General features: G+C 34.3%; 2 protein-coding genes and 1 non-coding gene across 5 annotated transcripts; 1 reads left to right on the top strand and 2 right to left on the bottom strand.

Moving 5' to 3' along the window:
• Window positions 1-267: 267 nt before the first annotated feature.
• LOC18612692 (uncharacterized) lies at window positions 268-4,845 on the bottom strand. Its single transcript, XM_007049600.3, has 9 exons — window positions 4,572-4,845; window positions 4,394-4,463; window positions 4,073-4,291; window positions 3,042-3,223; window positions 2,741-2,915; window positions 2,437-2,648; window positions 1,512-1,637; window positions 1,303-1,394; window positions 268-654 (listed from the first exon to the last, which is right to left on the bottom strand). The coding sequence occupies exons 1-9, from the start codon at window positions 4,609-4,611 to the stop codon at window positions 496-498; spliced, it is 1,275 nt and encodes a 424-aa protein (XP_007049662.3). The 5' UTR covers window positions 4,612-4,845; the 3' UTR covers window positions 268-495.
• Window positions 4,846-8,500: 3,655 nt separating this feature from the next.
• LOC148764578 (U6 spliceosomal RNA) lies at window positions 8,501-8,606 on the top strand. Its single transcript, XR_016024356.1, has one exon. It is a non-coding gene; the product is annotated as a U6 spliceosomal RNA (small nuclear RNA).
• A 965-nt stretch (window positions 8,607-9,571) lies between these two features.
• Window positions 9,572-18,899, bottom strand: MHK (Protein kinase superfamily protein). Of its 3 annotated transcripts, none has more exons than XM_018118766.2 (18): window positions 18,666-18,899; window positions 17,123-17,505; window positions 16,937-17,015; window positions 15,751-15,819; window positions 15,531-15,620; window positions 14,549-14,687; window positions 14,345-14,447; window positions 14,135-14,187; window positions 13,820-13,886; window positions 12,815-12,923; window positions 12,654-12,719; window positions 12,500-12,568; window positions 12,363-12,426; window positions 12,151-12,255; window positions 11,547-11,581; window positions 11,384-11,429; window positions 11,047-11,122; window positions 9,572-10,146 (listed from the first exon to the last, which is right to left on the bottom strand). In XM_018118766.2, exons 2-18 carry the CDS (start codon window positions 17,128-17,130, stop codon window positions 10,011-10,013), a joined length of 1,314 nt encoding a protein of 437 aa, XP_017974255.2. In that variant the 5' UTR covers window positions 17,131-17,505; window positions 18,666-18,899; the 3' UTR covers window positions 9,572-10,010. The 3 variants fall into 3 exon arrangements, with proteins under 3 accessions (XP_017974255.2, XP_088663853.1, XP_017974253.2); XM_088807727.1 differs by having other exon boundaries at window positions 9,572-10,141; window positions 18,666-18,896; XM_018118764.2 differs by lacking the exon at window positions 9,572-10,146 and adding an exon at window positions 10,162-10,557 and having other exon boundaries at window positions 18,666-18,891.
• Between the last annotated feature and the right edge of the window lie 1,269 nt (window positions 18,900-20,168).

Raw genomic sequence — 20,168 nt, 5'->3', positions numbered from 1 at the left:
CCCTTATTATTCAATCAAATATGCTTTACACAACTGAAAAAAACACCATCAGTATTTGGTTTCCATCAAATATTAGAATTTTGTAGTGTTTATACTCGTGACAAAGTGCGTCACAATTCCAAATTTACGAAAGGCAGAACAAGTTGGAAGGAGAGCATTCAGCTTAAAGTTGTCCGATATCGTGCTTATCAACGGATTACATTTTCCTCTACTTCAAAGAGAATCCAACTTTACATTATTAACATAACATAGTACTAATACCAACACTGACAGATCAAGTAATCATCATATTAACATAACAATGTATTAAACCAATACACTGTCAACCTTAGAACAATACCAAAGCTTATTCCAATCATTAAATAGTTTGGAAATCCACATATATCACAAAGATAAAACCATTTACATATACAAAATCATTCAAAGAGAATGCATTTACGTGGCGTATGAACTTGATTGAAGGGTATCGAACTAGACAAAGGAAGCTGACTTTAATTAATCCTCTAACCACATGTGCCGTATAGCACGCCAATCTATGTGAAATTCTGATTTGTGAGCATGTCTCATTTTCAAATGTTTCACGTAAGCTGCTACTATGGCAATCCCCAGCATTGCTAACAGATATGTGCATGCTGATAGAAAGACTTTGTATACCTGCATGAGATTATCATAGCCATTACTCAGCAACAAAGATTCAATAGCAGCCAAGCAGGGATCTCTCAAACAAAATAATTAATGAAGTATCACCATTGGGGCTTCATACTTAGACATCACGAATAATTACATACATGAATTGCATGTCCAGAGTGTACAACAACACAAAAGCTAAATGACTTGCTTGTTGACAGCCTAATGAAGATTCCCAGAAAATTTCTGGATCAGAGCAAAACACTTCCCAAGAAATTTCAAGCATCATGAAATCAACCAAAACAAGCAGGCATATCAATTATCAGCATGGCCAGGTAGAGATCTCTCAAACAAAATAATTAATCAAGTATCAGCACTGGGGCATCATACTTAGACATCACAAATAATTACATACATATATCGCATGTCCAGAGCATACAACAACACAATAGCTAAATGACTTGCTTATTGACAACCTAAGGAAGATTCCTACAAAAATTTTGGATCAGAGCAAAACACATCCCAAGAAATTTCAAGCATTATGAAATCAACCGAAACAAGCAGGCATATCAATTATCAGCCTGCTTTTTCAATCGGAGTAAAATGAAAATACTGCCAGTCAGAACATCTTAACCATCATTATGGGCGCAAGAAAGACCATATCGTTTCCATTACCCAGTTCTTGCGTGGCAGATTTCGATCTGCATGCTCCAGTGAATAGCGCAACATATCAACAATTGTCAACGCTGTTGCTGGATCATCGCTTTCTGCAATCTCAAAGGCTTTCATTCAATCCCTTGATCTAATCAATTGCATAAATCATTGGGTGGCAAAGAGTTATTTAATAGATTATGAAAAGATAGTAAATGACTTGATGAGATAACCTGGAATGTCAAAAATTTGTTTTGCAGGTGGAATACCCAGCAGCTCTCCCAAATGAACACGGACACGAGCACGATCAGCAAGTGAAAGTAAATCCCCATGTGTGATAACCACAGCAGGTTTATCATCTGAAAAAAGAAGAAGCATTTAGCAAGTTGATCACCTGAAAAGACAAAGTCATATTGACTCATCCAGAAAATAAAAAGAAAAACCAACAAGGAATAGGAGAGTAAGAAAAAAATGCAGAAAATATAAGATGAAACATTTAACTATAATTCAACATGGTTACCAGCCAATCAGTACTTTTTTGAATGAACTTAAAATTTGACTTTCTCGAGATTGCTGCCAAAAACTAAAGAGACCAACATTATTTCCTAATGCAGCAAACCCTCTAAAGCTTGAAGATTAATTCTAATTGAACTGCAAGTTACTTAGCAAAGCATATTTTGGTATAGCGCTCATGAGATCTTGCATCCTTGATTGTTAGACTTGAGGAATTCTCGCCGGTAATCTCTCATGTCTTACATAAGGACAAGGAGATCAACTTGTATTTATCATCACTTGCTCCAGTTGACAGTATACATGCTTTTACAGGCTTTCTGACCCTTGATGAAATATTCCCTTTCTTCTTGTATCCTTGTCTTCGTTCTTGTTTTCTGTGGGGCAAAAGTGATGGGTTAAGGGGTTGTGTCTCATAGTCCACTTCTTTTTTGGAATCAACTTTCCTCCTTTAGTGTATTCATTCCCCATGTCAAGTATTGTTAACTGTTAGCTTCTGCCTTCTTGCTCACATTCTAAATCCCGTGAACATAATTTAACCAAGGCAAGAAAAGCAGGAAGCCAATTATTGACGGAGTCCATAAACTTAAGTCTTATTGATTAACTCCACAAGTGACGTGAAATAAAAACATAATAACATCTCTGTACCTTTAAATGACAAGTATGGACACATGAAAGCCCTGGTGATCATCTCCATGTATTGTGTCTCGTCTGGGCCATCACCCTCCATAGATTTCAAGACAGTAATCCCATCCACAACAAAAATGACAAAATTAACTGTCCTGGTCTCGCAGGACTTCCAACTTCGCTCTCGTGTTTTGCACTTCATTCTCCTCCTTAAACTAGATTGATGTGATTTCCTGATTAACAAATCACTGAGATAAATTAATCTGAAAATAGGAAAACTTCCATGCCTGACAGAAACTACTCTGAAAAGTTAAAAAATGCAAACCTGACAACAAGTTCCTCATGACGAACACCTTTTGTCATCCAACACTTAATCATATTAATGTTATCAGAAGTGTCATTACACAAGCTCCGGGAATCATAGAGACAGAACGAAGCTGAACCTCTTGGGATCGTGTATTCTTGAAGATAGCAGGTCCCATCTCCAACAGACAAATTAACTGCTTTATGGAAAATACTAATTTAGGGTTGAGGATAATATAATAACTACATCTACTTTGCCAAAACAATTAAAGTAATTCTCCATGAATTCAACAGCTATAAACAAACCATTGAAACAACATTACATGATACTTGAGCTCTTGCTGGTGCAAATTTGTCATCTTCAAATACCCTTGAAATTTTATTGACAAGACTACTTTTTCCACACCCTTTTGGACCAATCAAAAGGAGTGCTGTTGTTTTTGGAACATCATAATCACTTGATTTCATGCCACCAACATTCTCAATCCATGCTCCAGGGACATAACTGTTCATGTCAAACTACAAATGTCAATAAAAGGTAATACCAACTCTACCCATCATGAACAACAAATACTGAACTTCAAGTACAATAAAATATTCTGAGCATACTGCCCTACATATTGAATTGTCAGTATATATAAAACCCAATTTTAGCATACCATGCACTAGACCTCCAATTAAACAAAAACGGACAATTGGTTGGCATGTAAACTAAGCATCAAACACCTGGACAAAAACAGTAAATTTTTGCAAGATGAAATTTGGCATTAAATCATTAAGTAGGAACCATAAGAAGGTTTCAGAAAATCCACATTCCAGAGTTCATGCTGTTTCAAATGGTTTGCATTCTGCAAGAAGCATCTGAAATCACGAAGCAAGATAATTCGTATTCCAAACAAATTGTTGGTTAACTAATTATATCACAACCTTGGATGAGAGGGTACAATCCTTTTGCTTTTGAAATGTAAATAAAAATCTAATATTTCTGCATTTCTACTAGCTTTGAGAGAAGAAAGCCTCAAAAGTAATTATACATTGCAATGTTTGATTTTATTGATTCCATACAATCAAACTGAATTCTTCCTGGTCATATGAATTGTTATATCAAGTTCATGCAAACTACTTTGCTTTCCGGCATCAATTAGAAACTAAAAAATAGTAAAGTTAAAAGCCCAATTTATCCCATAAAGAACAAAATTCTAAAAACCTCAAGGCTTTGGACTGATAAGGTTAAAACCACTATTCTTTAGAGAATTCAACTTCTATTTCTTGTCCCAAGCACAGAACTTTTTTACTTGAAAGGAAAAAAAAAGGCTATTTCTGAAAGAAAATGAAATTGTGCTAACATGAATACCTCAAAACCTTGCTCTTGACCTCATTAAGACTCATACTTCGAACCTGCAATTGACAATAACTGTGCAAGACCTCTTTGTAAACGTTATGTCTCCTCTTGTCATCAGCTTCAAACTCCAGAGAATAAGAAGAAAATTGAGGAGCCAATTGACCAAATTCTTCACAAAGCAGCCTATCCACTTCCTTTTTTCCATGGTCAACCTTCATTCCTAAATCGTCCCTGGCCCAGTTTCACCAACAAAAGTCGATTGATCCCATGAAAATTATACAAGTTGAAATCATTTAATCATTTAAAACAGAAAAAAAAATCAAAACAAAATACCTGACTAAAGTGGGGTTCTGGGAAAACAATGATGGAAGTGGGAAATCTTGGTCAACTGAGGGTTCATCCTCTGCCATGTTCAAATTTTGCAACAAGATCAAATATAGGGCTGAATAATAAAACATTAAAAAGAAAAATGAAGTCAAACCGGAAACAGATAGAGAGAGTGTTTAGATACCAGAAGTGAAGTTAGGAGGGGTCATGGTCTCACCACCCATTGCTTGCTCGTCTGATTTTCCTTTGCTTTTGAGAGTGAGGTATGTATTTATGAGTGACACGGGAAGGAGAAATTAGACCCTTCCCCGTGTCTTCCTGTGAAGGTGAATGAGTTGGGAATGGCAGTGGCACTTGGACCCTTTCCCTTGCTTTTTGATGGTCTTGAGCATTAGATATAGATCAACAGGAAACATGAATTCAAATAAAAGTCTATAACTATATCTTAATACTAGTCATAATAATTTTATCAATAATTAATCATTTCTTTAATAAGTTTGTTATTAATAGAAATTAAGTTTTAAATGAAAATTTCAGATTAATTTCCTTCAGGTCTGGGTTCATTTCTTTTTATATTGTCTACGTAAAACTCCTCATTCAATATGATGATCGAATATTATTCTCTTGGGTGACCAGCGCACGATGGGTTATACAAATAACGCTCCAAACCATGTTAAGACTCAAGTTGAGCTTTTAAGTTTGAAATTTCAAGGAATTGGAGTTCTTTGCCCCACCGACATTAGGAAATGGGGATTAACATTATCCCGAAAAATAGAATATTGTGAACTGAAACATCAAGTTGGCATTTATCAAATCACCTTAAAGAGGATGTTAAGATAATAATACTAATTATCTAATTAGAGTTATAATATAACACTATTATTTAATTAAAGTATAACAGAGTTATGATATAATACTACTACCTAGTTAAAGTTAAATTATTAATAAGATTATATATATATATATATATATATATATATATATATATATATATATATATAGAGAGAGAGAGAGAGAGAGAGAGCAAGCAACAACAAAATTGACTCCAGACCATCTTCTTATAATACGGGATTACCTTCTTTTAATTTTTCAAGATAATACACATAAAAAATGCTAAGCAAATTAAAGTTATAATACATAAGTAGTCACTAACCAGCGCCATGCTGCAGAAGTTACTATTTGACACGTATAGTTTAAAAATTAATTTAAATAATTAAATAATTTGATAATATATTTTATCTTTGAATTAAGTAATAAAATAATAGTTAACAACAATGCATAGATAAACGTTGTTAGTGATATTAACAATATTTTATGAGAACAAAAACAGTAAATATACAATATTGTGTTAAAACATATAATGAACTTGTTGACAAATCATCTAAAAATTCAAATAGAAATAGATATACCAATGCCAGCCATAATGATTTACAATTTGGAAACATAAATAAATATAAAAAGTTGTATCCAGCAAAGAAAAAAAGAAATTAAAGCACAAAATGAGCGAAAAAACAATCAACAAACTATAAACAAAATACCTAACCCCAGGAAAAAAATGTAGAACCAACAAAACACACATGCAATCTCAGCAACAAAACTAAGCCTAAACTCTAACAAATCATAGACCAATATATGCTAAGTAAATGGTTCAACTTCGTTCCATTCCATATAGATAATCACTCCATTAAAGAAGTGTCATGACCTCAAAGCAACTCATAAAAGTATTTAAACCACAATCAATATTACTGCTACATTAATTATTATTTAAAAAAAATTCCAACATAAACCAAAATTCAAAAGATCAAATCAATTTTTTTTTTTTTAACTTCCAATTTCTAAACCGAGAAAATGTAAATAATATGAAGCTTTCCCCGCACAATGTCAAAATGATAAGGGTGCGGTTGTCTAAATTTGACTTCAATTCTTGATAAAAAAAATAAAGGGCTATGAGAACAAAATGAGAATTTTAAGAATAAACAAATACTAATACTATTAATGCTCTGTTTGTTTATTGAAAAATTGCAGGAAGATGATAAAGAAACTTAGGGTATCCTTTTGAATTCCATGATTTCAAGTGTCTTTCCAAAAAAATCCCATGATTTCAGGGTATGGACAATTTTGAAAGCATTCAAACAGATGGAGAATCGAAAACCCATAAGCCACCACGACAGAAGAGAAGAATGAAAGAGAAAGGAAAAAAGAATAAAGAGAGAAACAGAAAAAGGAAAGAAGGAGAAAAACAAAGAGACAGAGAGAGAAGAAGAACGGGAAACCTCACTTGCCCACTCACCATTACCACTAAAATAACCAGAAGAAGAAAAGAGAAGTAAAAACCCTGGGTGGCACAACCTAATGAACTAACCAGAAAAGAAAAGAACTAAGAACCTAGGCGACACAATCGAAGATAACCCTCCCATCTAGACTAAAACCTGAATAAGCCCTCCCTTCAACAATTAAAAACTCGAATAAAGCTCCTCATCGCAAACAAAATACCTAAAATAATTCCTGACATCGTAAAATTACCAAATCAAACACTCTTACCTACAAACCCAATCTGTCCTCATGAAATTTCCAAAAGACCAAAAACAGATGTTAAATGTAAAAGAGGTCTGTAGCTAGGATCATTATAGTTAAGATTCTATCTATTTATAAGCTCTCAGCAAACCAAAGTCACACTAAACTCATCTCAGGATCTTTATCTCGGGGTCTTCAATAAAACCTAAAGAGGATTCTCATAGATGGCACAAGCAAAGCAAAACAAAACCCCGTAACCAGAGCCACTTTCACGCAAGGAAATCAAAGATGAGAATCACTGCAATTCAAGCAGAATGTTTCACATCAAGACCCAAATTGTGATGAGCAACATACACCTTGGGGGTGACACAATGTTTTATCTTTTCATATTTTTTAAAATTCAAGTGGTAAAACTAATACAACATTATGTTAATTTTTATCATATCATTCTATAAAAACTTAAAAATAGAAAAAAGTAATAAAATATTTTCAAAGCATGTATCAATATCACTGTTTTTAAGATTTTATTTATCATTTGTCATCACTAATAATATGTAAAAGGAAAAACAGTAAATCTTGACCATATAGCAAAACTCAGTGATTAATTGCGTTTTATACTCATGAAACCAATCCATTGAACATGAATCACGGGTGTATGGTAAAAATTCAAAGTTCAATAGAAAAAATTTTGAAGTAAATAGTATAAAAGAAATATGGAGAAATATTGAGGAAGGAGAGATTGTATGGATGTTGTTTTTGTTGTAGTTGGGATTAAAGGAGTCCTTATTTAAAGACAATTAAATGCTTGTTTCCTACAAACACATCTATTGACATAATTAACAGTTAATTAACAACAATTTAATTCAAATTGCACATGTCCAAGTGCCAAGTGTTATTATTGAGTAACAATATTATTAATTGAATTAAATTATAAGACTAAGGCTTGGAAAGCAAAATCATAGTTAACTTATTTTAATCCAATTACCAAGGATTTATACCCTCTTTCATTTGAAGAACATACTTTTTTTTCTTTATTTTTTCTAATGCGAAATTATGTCTTACACTTATTGTTATTGAAAATGTCCAACAATCTCTCACCATTTTTAAAATAATTCAAATTTTTAATAATTTTAGAAATTATAGTTTTGAGAAAAAACCAGCGAAGCATTTATTTATGATTAAGAACAGAAACATCTATGTTCATTGGCGTATTAAGCATTGCATGTTGTGCATTTAAGCAAACAGAGTTAGTTATCATACCAGCTAGCATCGAATTCTGCTGATGAGTACTTGACAAAGAAAAATCATCATTATCATTAAAGCTTGTTCTGTGCTCATTGATGAGTGTCATAAGTTACTATGCTCGATTCCTAGTGAGTAATAATTCAGACATGCTGTCGACGCTGACATCCTCATTCTGCTTTGGTTGTAAAGTGGCAATAGAACTATTTACCAATGAAACAGGTCTCCTAGGATTGTCGTTGCCTTGAGTGAATTTAATGTCAACGGGGAACCTTATCAGCCTGTAACGCTTCTCCTTAGTGTGACTAATTTTGCAACAATGACTACAATAACAAACGGACTTTATTCTTTCTTTTCTCATTAACATAACTGACCATACTAAAAGTCTCAATGATACAGAGAAAATTAGTATGGCTCCTGCGCAAGGATGACACACACAAATCGAGACATAGTCCAAATTTGAATTTTGAGAAGACAAAGAAGTCTCACATTGAGAGGCTGTGATTGCAAATGCAGAGCTTTTTGTGATTCTTCTCTCAATATCAAGTTATAAGCCTTATCCAGTGTGGAAAAAGCCTTCAACATCACAGTCTGTGATCTCAAAGCAACATAGGTCTCCTTAAAGCCATTCAAAAACTGAAGACGGTCTTTCTGGCACTAGTCAACATATTCTTGAAGACAGCCTTGACTATATTTACCACACTGACAATGAGGCAAAGATCTGAAGTTTTTAAGTTCTCCCCGCAACGCATTCAATTAGAAGAAATACGCATCCATAAATCTTGTACGAATTGAAGATTGCGGACCCTAGCATCTAGCTAAGAGAATTTTATGTGATGCTGAGTTCATACGGAAAACTGTTGAGGTGATAGGGGTGAAATGGACTCCAGTAGCCATACCACAATTAAATTGTTGCACCTCAGAAACCCTAGGCTCCCGATATTGTCACATCAATGAATCTTGATTTGTTTCCGATTGATAATGCCAACAGAAAAGATCAATTCCACAAAACATAATTGCTTGAGGTGAGTTGGGGGTTTATAACAACGGTTCAAGGGTGACCAGTTCTTGAACTCCAAGCTCATGGCTGGAGACATTAAGGTTGCAGTGGAGGTGCGTAGTTGTGGAGAGGATGGGTATTTTTCATAGGAAAACATCAGGGATGCTGCCAAGATGTGGTGGAGGTTGACAAGGAGCCAGGCATGTCCATAAGGGAGAGCTAGAGAAAGTGGAAGGAGTTCCTGCCGAATGCAGAGATAGAGGCCAATTTGCCCACTGATCTGGTTGAAGATATGAAAGCCACGGCACAAAAATAAAAAAGTTACTATTCTATTATTATTGAATATTAAAGCTGTGGTTAGAGTTTTTAAATTTTATAAAAAGAAAAACATTTAATAATTATGATATATCTATTATAACAATTAATAATTTATTTATTAATTTTTATTAAACCATTATATTTTTTAACAAGTCACGCACCAAACTTTGGACGGATAAGATGTTGATGCGTTTTCCCCGACGACCTTTTGCGTTGGCAAAAGAATATGCTCTCACCAGAAGAAAAGATGAAAGAGAGAATATTCTCGATTCTATTTGTCCCTAAAATATGCCAAAAACGTAAACGCATGAATACGACAGAAATAATGGCATCACTCAGAGATTCAACTTTCTCAAAGAGACAGCTATGAGCTGTAGAACCAGGTCGGTGCTACAAAATTAATGGCTAAAGCCAACCGGGGAAGGCAAACCTAGCAGCACAAGATGAAGCTCGCCGAGTAAGGCGCGCCCGTAGACCAGCAGCTCATGAACCCTGCCGGCCGGCCGGCCAGCCAGGGAGAGAAGGCTTTTCAGGCCTATACTCTTCGACCTAACCACTTAAGCCAAAGGCAAATGATACACTCTCCCACTTACGTATTCCCACATCATCAACCATTGATTTGTGAACCTCTTGAGGAAATTTGTGATTAGTTGATGCTACATGATAAAAATTCATTATCACTGCTCTGCACCAAAGAAAATGTACATTAACCAGGATGTATATTCCGCCAACAGACTGTAAGAGTACAGTTTCCTATAATGAAAATTGAAATTGAAATTGAAATCTGAAAAACTTATAACCAGGGAGCTTTCCCAGGACACCAATTTTGCCTGGCCAATGGTGGCTGGCAGCTAAATTAGACAACAATAGGAGCTATGAGAGTGCTAGATGGAACTTTACAATAAACAAATGAAATAAATACAAATGTTTTCTACAACCCCTTATTAGATTAACCAATCAACTCAGTCAGAGGTAATGACCATGCTGGAAGGGGGAGGATACAGCCAACAATTGACGTTCTAAGAGGTTGGGCTGCAATGATGCGATTGCAAACCCAGCAGATTGCGGAACTCCAATTGGTGGATGCTGAATCGAACTGCAATGCAAAATTTCCCCCCCCCAAAAGAGGGCGAATATCGGATGCCACGTCATCGAAAGATCTACTATAATGGAAGTAATGCACAGAAGGGGTGAAAACTGCATAAAAGAGACCTGCTTCTTTTTCTTTTTTTATCTAGATGCACACATACATCAAGCCAGCGCCACAAAGTAATACCAGCATATGCAGAAAGCAGGTTCAGAAAAACTACTTTTGGTTTATGTTAATTAAAACAGTAACTAAACCATTATAGTATTATTGCACCAGTAATTTAAGTATAAACTGCTAGAACAGATCAAAGAGATTCCTCTATTTAGTGATGAGTAATGGGGAACACCTACTTCAAACAAAAAGGTAAAACTGAAAATATAAAAACTCTAGGGACCATGACAATTGTTCACTTAAAGTATCAATATACCTATGTCTTACTTGCTAGTGTCACCACATACACCAGTTCTAACACGAGTGCTAAAGAAATGATCTCACCTGAATGAGAGAGATAGGGACGATTCAACTGGTGTGTGAATTCCATTTTGATCAGGAGTAAGTAATGACCAAACAACTGGAAGGAAAAAAACCTAGCCCATTAGTGGCAAACACTAAATAAAGGAGAAAAAGCAAATGAAACAACCGATGAACTGTGTGACTTCTGGAAAGTTTAACAAGTTGGTACCATTAACTCAAATAAAGAATGTTACCCAGATTAAAGTTCAGAACAAAGACCTGTTTCTACCAAATTGCTTTATCAATGATCACTATTGCCAATTCCCCTTTAACCTAGTCTCTGTTTCTGAAGATGATATTTCAGGATTGGACGAATTACCTGATTGGTCTGGATGATCTTTCAGCCGAGGGCAAAACAGTATATCCTGCATCATGAAGTTCAGAAGTTAGCTATATTTCAATAATGGTAAACAATCTGATCCACATGAAGGATATATGATAGCCACAAGCAGCTTTGCTAAGTCTACCAGTGCAAAACTCACCTCTTCCATACCTTGAGAGACATTATGTACCACCTCTGCAGGAAATAAATATCAGTCAGATTCATATTAAAAGAAAATTGAATCCCTTGACAGAGGCCAGGCAAAATAGAATTTAAAGATTGATATAGTACACAAGAAAGTTCCAGAAAATGGGAATATATCCATAAAAATCATGTAAGTCAAAGGACATTCCAAAACAATGATGCTTTTATTAACGATGCCTTGTAGCAAATATCCATTCAGAATGAATGCTAAAATAGTTTTAAATTATAACACCAAAAAGCATATTACATTTGTCATGAGGAGAACTACATATCTTGCAGAATACTCCTTCCTAAGTGGAAAACAGCAGAAAGGGTTTCTAGGTTCATCTACTTCCATCTCTCCACGAGTGCCTAAAATCTCTGCCTCGCCAAGTACTGGTGGCAGGCACCAAATCCTGAGTTCTAAGACACCCCTCCACAATTCCCCCATATTCACCCAGAAGATACCAGTAAAATATGCCTTCCCGTGCCACATATGTATTTATGCAGTGCAGTTACTGAAATTTATGAGGTATCAGTAGCTAATAAAAGACTAGACACAGGCTGTACTACAATATTACCCAAGTTTGAAACACTTGGTTTAACTGCAAGTGTCAAGCCCAGAAAACAATCATCAGGTTCAGTGTCAAAATCCCATAGATTCAACTCAAGATTTGGCTCCGCCCCTGCAGAATAGTACAAAAAAATATTAATAGATTGAACCAGAAAAAAGAGAACAGAAAATGTTGTTGATCACTTGCATGGGAACTAGTAGTGAACTTCAAAAACTCACCCATGTTGTTTAGCCTCAACTCAAGTGGATCATGCAGCAGTGGATGAGGAACCCACACGCCCACCTGTCGAGGACATCTTAGAAAAATTGATCTAATACAAATACAAATCTGAGAATAACTCAAGAACACATATTACATTAAAAAAAGGATGCTGCAATGCCTGATCTGCTGTTGGCCTCCTTAATGGGTCCCATGAGCAAAGTTGCTACATACAGTCAAAATAAAGGGTGTAAGGCATTATAATACAGCAAATGTCAATTTGCTAAATGCTAGTCAACCACAATACCGACCATGATTAAATCAACAGCCTCTGAGCTCGCATTGGGAATGATATCTGATAGGTTGGTAGGTAAAATCTGCCAAAAAAAAAAAAAGAATAAATAAAATAAAAGCAAAGGTCAAAACATAGCAAATAATAGATAACCAATAAATATAAAGAAAAAAAACCTACCTCGGAATAGCTAATATGGATTAGACGAGAGATGTTTGTTGCTTCAGGGAAAGAAGTCCAATCTGGTGCACCCAGAACACAGCATATCTTGTACAGTTGATCTATTTCACTGCCAAGAGGTGAAAGTAGTACCATAAGAAAAAAAAAAAAGTTATGCTGTATCTTTCTGTTACTTCAGTGGAAAAAGCTATACAACAAAACTGCCATACAACACCTACAAAATTATGTATGAATCAATAGCAAACAAGAATAAAAGTAGTAAATAAGAAACTTGCATGGAAAGTAAAAATATTTATCTTAGGATCAAAGCACTGCCAAGATTATTACGCATAAGGGTATCAATATTCCTTCCTAACATCTATATTTATGCATCCCCATCCTTGCAAGCATGCATGCATAATCACGTATATACCCATAACAATAGTATATAAAAACAGCAAAAGACCATAGATATTTTTTCCATATGCCAAAAAGATCCTACATGTGCATTGGTAGGTAGAATCGATTTCTTTCAGGTTAAAACTGCCTACAGGACATATGAATATAATGTAGAACAGAAACAGCTTAAGAACAGACAATAATCAACCATGTTGTGCTGGCTTTTTCTTGGCATACATTTGTTGGGTTATTGGACACATAAAATCAATCAAACTGGTAATTTAAGCCATTGAAATTATCAACATTTGCAATCTTCACTAAAAATCCAACAGAATTACCAGAGTCAAGCATCACAGGACATCCCAGCTTTACAACATCAATCATAACAATAACTTAATCAAGACCAAAACTTGGAAGCAAATTGCAGGAATATATTGAAGTTAGTATATACTACTATATATAATACACATGGGACCCATGGTTAGAGAATGTGGACATAGAAGTATTTGCATTGCATGGGCATGTTTATGCTGTGAGAAAGGATATTTGTACGCACAAAAGGATTGCTGTAATTTAAATCGTTTTCCACCAAAATTAAAAAGAGAAGAAGGTGGAATACTATATCACCTTTCACCAGGGAAAATAGGAGATGAAGTGAAAAGCTCTGCTAATATCGCACCAACAGCCCACATATCTGTAAATATTACCATTGTAAGGCATCATTCAAGCAAAACAAAACATGACATGGCATAGATAAATCTGAAAGAATAAATTTACTGGAAAGAAAGAAAAACTCAATAAATAAAGTTAGCATGGAAAATATGTAATCTCATTAAGGTGAAGTTCTGAATTGGTCCCACAACACCATAAAAGCTACTAGAAGATGTGCATATGTATAGACACAGGCACACATAGACAGAGATTCAAGTCTTATGCACATACCAATTGCAGGAGTGTAAGAGGAGGACTGCAACAAAACTTCTGGAGCACGGTACCTGACATAAATAACCCACAAATGATAAGATGAAAAAAATTAATCCTGTCCAAACAGGATAGATAATGAAGCAATCAAAGAAATTGCACCAGCATGGTGTGAACATAAACAAGCATACATGCAAAGCAAAAGAGGTAACACCACTTCATATTACTTACCACCGTGTGGAAACATATTCTGTATAAGGAGGCACTGATGATACTTCTCTAGCCAGTCCAAAGTCGGCAATCTTGAGAACATCCTTTGTCACCAGCAGGTTCTCTGAAAAAAGCACATACGTTTCTATAGAGATATCCACAATTCAATGTGCAAAAACGACCATGAAGATGCAAATAAAAAATTTGAATCACAGGAACATTTACCAGGTTTCAAATCTCGATGAAAATATCCATTTCTATGCATGTGAGCAAGTCCTTGCAGCATCTGAGACATGAAGCTCCGTATCTCCCCTTCTGTAAGAGGTCTTTGTCGCTCTCTCATGATTTGGTAAAGATTATGTTCCTAAAAAGATGTTTAATTCAAGCTCTTACCAAATGAATAGGCAGGGAATTTGTTCAACTTCATGCTTGCTTACAAATAAATCACATATCACACTATTGATTACTTCAATTGAAGACCAAAACAAGCCAGTTTACAATGCATTACTCAGAAGTCTGCAACAAATGTATCATTAATGTCTGAACAAAAGAGGCATGATCAAAAGTGAGCAAATCACCAGGCAAAGGCAGCCATTTTACAATGATTTACCCTTTATCACCAGGAGAAACCAAGATATTTTGGTGAACATGGACATAAAAAATTGGAGGTTTTTTTAAGTGTTGAGGGGAAAGTAATGCAAGTATCAGCACAACTCTTTCACTATTATCAAGTATAGCAACCTGTAAAAGTCATCCATAGATAGTTTTGGTGAAAGAAAGGCCCGTCTTCCAAATTTTAAACAAGACATTATGGAGCTTTCAAATTTCACATCTACTCTGAACCCTTAAACATTGTAATTGCACAGATCCATTTTAGCGCAGCGCCTGTTCAGAAAATGATTACAAACTGGAATTTGTAACTAAGCATCATGGTAATCCACTAATTTGTTGTGTAAAATCATACAAAAAGTGTAAGTTAGAAACATAAGACATTGACCATTCTTCTTGATGTTCCTAGCTCCAGTTTAATCATAGTCATATTCCTAATATTTATATCAATCAAAAATTATAAAAATAAATTGCAACATACTATTAAAAACTCAGAGAGTGAAATTACACAGTTAATTGGAAGATAGAATTTTAAAATGTCATGCTTTCACTGATAATAATGTGAATTTTAGAAAAAAAAAAAAAAAACCTCCCTTACCATGTACTCAAAAATGAAGAATAGTTCATCGTTTTCCCTGACAACCTCCTTTAACTTTACAATATTAGGATGGTTTAGTTTACGAAGGGCCTGCAGAGAATAAGTTACTCATACCATCAAGAAAATGCGTGTATGAATGAATGATATATGATAATGGAACTTGATTAAGGCTTAGACAAAAAGCAAAGAGCTCTAAATTCAGGGAATTATTATGGCATACCTTAACTTCTCGTAAATTCATGCACTCTTCCCAAAAGTAGAACTTTCTTTTCATCTTCTTTACAGCAACCTAGATTTGAAACATTTACAAAAAGCAATGAGGAACAACGACTCAAGGAAGTTACAAATTTAGTAAATTTAATATTTTTTTGGTCAAACTTAAAGATGAGTATATACAGGAAAAACATATCAAGACAACCACCCACAATAGACTGAGATTAGGTTTTTCATCCAAGGTCTTCCTAATGATCACTGTCAGTAGTTGATGAACCCTCGTTGACATGAAACAACACCAGACATCATTTTCCAAAGTAAACCAAGTACATCAAATCTTGAAAGAGTACACCAAACAGTTTTTTTTTTTTTGGCTCAGTTTTTCTACCCTTGTATTTTATATATATACATACATATGGTGTTCTAATATCTCATGGCATGCATATATCCAACACACTTGTAGTCCTGTAAAGTCAAAGTTTCAAGCACAGAGCTTCATTTCATACATTGCATGTCCAGTAGGATTCAGAGCTTTAAAGTCTCGTTTTAGCTTTTCTTGTCATAAACAGCTCACCAAGCTTGCCAACCCCCTCTTCCAAGGAAGGAGGTGGGGGTGGGAAGGCACACATGCCGAGGTGCATATAGAGAGGGATTATCAACTAAGGTTCAGATATTCTAAGGTGAATGGGCAACAAGATATAAATTTTAAAGTAACCACCAAATATTAGTGGCTAGTAGATGAAGGATTGACCAACAAAAATATAGAGTTCACTAACAATTCAATTTCTCAAACTGACTTCAAAATCGATCCTATACTTGTCAAAGACACCCCATTTTTGTCTGGGGTAACTTAGGAACTTGAATGAATGAAACTCTGCACCACTCATCACTTGCTATCTCCAAGGCATTACGGTAATTTCAATCATCACATAAGACCAAGTACAAACATTCCTGCTCGTCAAAATTAGAAGCAATTTATTTGGATTTTTTCATTATTTTCATGCCATGGTGAAGAAATTCTCCAAGTGCAGCAAAGAATATAAACATTAAACATTAATCATAAATAACTTCAACCATAGGTGAGGGAGAAAAAGGGCACAAGAACAAAATCTTAATGACAAATAAGGGAAAAGAAAATTATGTAGTTGTTCAAACTGAAAGGTAAGAAGCAAGAGGCAGAGTAAGTTCCTTACAATCTCAAATGATTCTATATTGAAGGCTTTGAACACACTACCACAAGTACCATCTCCAAGCTCCTCCAAAATTTTATACCTAAGTGAAAAGAGACAAAATAGCAAGGGATAGCGCCAAAAACATACAAGGCTTCAATGAAAACTTGAGAAAGCTACCAAGGTTAAGAGCAGTGGCAACAAACTAACCTTTCCATTATTGCAGTCGTAGCAAATGACAATCAACAATTTGTCAATGTACTTCTAACAACCTCCAATTAGAGGTGTCTACTGTATCGACATAGACTTGATCACTAGCTTGCAGATATGGTTTAGTGCCAAACTGTAGCATGAAATGTATGATGTTGACAGGAACAGACTTCTCATTGTAAGAATGATTGAATATCAGCCAGAAAATTATCAACATTCTCACATGCAGCTTCTACAAGCTGCGGCCAGCTCGTATCATCTAAAACCAACGAGTCTAAGAGACCTCCAATAGAATTCCAGTCAAAGAGCTGAACTTAGTGGCTTGGTCCATTTTCTTTACACTCAGCTTAAATGATGCCCCATAGATCAAAAACCAGGGTGGGCTGTAAACAATGATTAATAAAAATCAATATAACTCGTAAACACCAACTTATTCATAATAATGTAAAGAAAGAAACTACCCAATACACAGACAGCAATGCTTAGACTCAGTCTTAAAAGGTTTGTATATAAAACATACAAAACAAATTTAAAGAGATTGTAAGATCGTGGCTTAGACATAGAAAGAAATGTGGACTGAGGACCATGGATCGACTTTTATGTGGTCAGAAACACACAAGCCGTTAGATTTTCCCTCCTTTCCTGCTTTTTTCCATTAATCAAACAAGGAGTTTCAAAACCAATGAATTCTTTGGATTTCCTAACAACCAGAGTTGCGCCAGATATATATCAGTAAATTCAATCAGATCTCCCAGATGTGAAGATATTATTACATAGATTTTTAGCAGCTTAACCATATAAATTTTTTTTTGAAAAAAAAAAAACACACCTTATACGATCATGACACAAAAAGATAAGAGAAAAGGGCGCTAACTTGCTGAGTCAAGTCCCCGATTTTCTAAATGGGAAGCAGATAAACCAAATCCATTTAAATCCAGAAAATAATATAAATCATAAGGGGGAGGGCGGCTTTTCTTGAATTAAAGAAAAATCATTGCAATTAAAATTTTTTTTTAGAAAAAAAAGGAAACAATATGGATTCAAATAGCAACTAAACCAATGTTATGTACGCTTAGCAAAAAAAAATTAATAATAAAACCATATATTCAAAACTACTTTCAGTTTCCTCACGAAAAAACTCAAAAAGGCACCTTTTTTTTGTTATAAAAAAATGGAATATACATATACCTTCACCTCTCAATTTGTCATACAACGAACACCACCACTCAGCTATGCCTAATTCCATAACATAGGCCACAGTAGAATTTGAATCAGTCTTCTTTTCTTTTACCACCATTATTAAAAAAAAGGAAATTAAAGAAAACTATCAAAAAATTTCGACAATTCTTCCTCCTCCCCTTTTTATAGGGAAACAAACAGAAACTAAAACGAAAACTTCAACTACTTTCCAACGTGCAAGGAAAAATGATGTAAAACACACAAATATCAAAAAAACAATTCCGAATATACAAAAATCATATACAAAACTTTTTTTCTAAACAAAAAAAGAAGACCGATAGGGAGAAAGAGAGATTAAACTCACCTTCCAAAACCAAAGCGTCAAAAATATCTAAGGAAGCAAGAAACGGAAACAGATCGCCAATGTACAAGCGATGTCGTTTAAAACAAGGAAAAGGAAGAGTTTCAGAGAGAACTTTAGAGAGAGAAATTTAGATTACTGGAGAAGCCATAGGAGAGAGAATTCCGCAGAACAAGCGAAGGAGAAGAAACCAAAAAAAAATAGAATTATAATAAAAAATTAAATATAAAAAGATAATTTTAGTTTTTTTTTTTATGTTTTTTGGATTTTGTTGTTTTTAAAAATTGAAACGAAGAACAATGCTTGGTTGTGGTGGGGAAGGGTGGTGGTCCCCGCGATGATATAATATTATTTTTCTCAGAATTACTAGATTAACCCTCAACTACTTGGTATATTACAGCATTGCATTTTTTTTGACGAGATTGCCCAGAAGGGGTGACATCGACGGTGACTTAAATGCGCGCATCTGGTGCACGACCTAAGCGTCATTGAAGGATTCGCTTATGGGTATTCCTGTCCGTGGGGAATTTTATGTGCGGGTTTGGCGTGTGATTGACACGGTTCGGATCCGGCTTATTCCTTTGTCTTCATTCGGGTCTAAATGAAAAATGGGTTTCCTCTTGAGTAGTGATCCCATTAGCATGGTAGCATAGGGCATTCATGCTTTCCTGCTTAACAGCTGACACGTTGACGCATGGACCTTCTGGAAACTAAGCAGCTATTCGGCCGAGAATAATTTACCGTTAATCCAAGCCCAATTCCATTAAAATTTAATTATTATATCGTTTATTATATCTTACTTTTATTAAAAAAATTTACATTTACTATTGGAATTGTTCCGAGAATAAATTCAGATTTTAATAGAACAATTAATGAATTTATATTAATTATAAATAATTTATAAACTAAAAATTTAATATTAAAAATTATTATTTAAGGTACCTTATGACTATTATCTTATTCTTATTTCATTTTGTGATGAGTAGTACTTTTGTTACTCAAATTCAATTATAAAATATTTTAATCATATTTAATTAGATATAATAGTATAAAGTATTCCATTATAAAATATTCATTGTCATCTTTATATATTGTCTTGAAAGTGTTTCTATAGTTTAAAAATAGAAGTAATGTGTTTGGTTGGTCAAAAATTTAAGATTATTAACTCATATGAAACTCCTATTAAGCTTTTAGAGGAAATTATAAATCAAAATTTCTTCAAAAAGTGGTAGTGTATAATAACAAATAATTAATAGAATTTATCTATATTTACACTCTACCCTTGAATAATTTATAAAATTATAGGGAAAACTATAGTTTTTTCACATTCACTTTTTTTACTCGGGTCAAATTATTTCTTAATTTATTTTAATAAATTATTTTAAATTAATAAAAAATTATTTCATTTTATTAATTTCTTTCACTCAAAAACTTATAATTTTGTGTAATAAAATTGAATTTTTTTTATTAAAACTAAATAAAAATATTAATCAAGTTTTTTAATAT

Source organism: Theobroma cacao, chromosome 1 (genome assembly GCF_053813885.1).
Source record: "Theobroma cacao isolate CCN51 chromosome 1, ASM5381388v1, whole genome shotgun sequence".
NCBI classification, from domain to species: Eukaryota; Viridiplantae; Streptophyta; class Magnoliopsida; order Malvales; family Malvaceae; genus Theobroma; species Theobroma cacao.
Note: the sequence above shows the minus strand (reverse complement) of the source record. Positions and strands in the feature narration are given on the sequence as shown.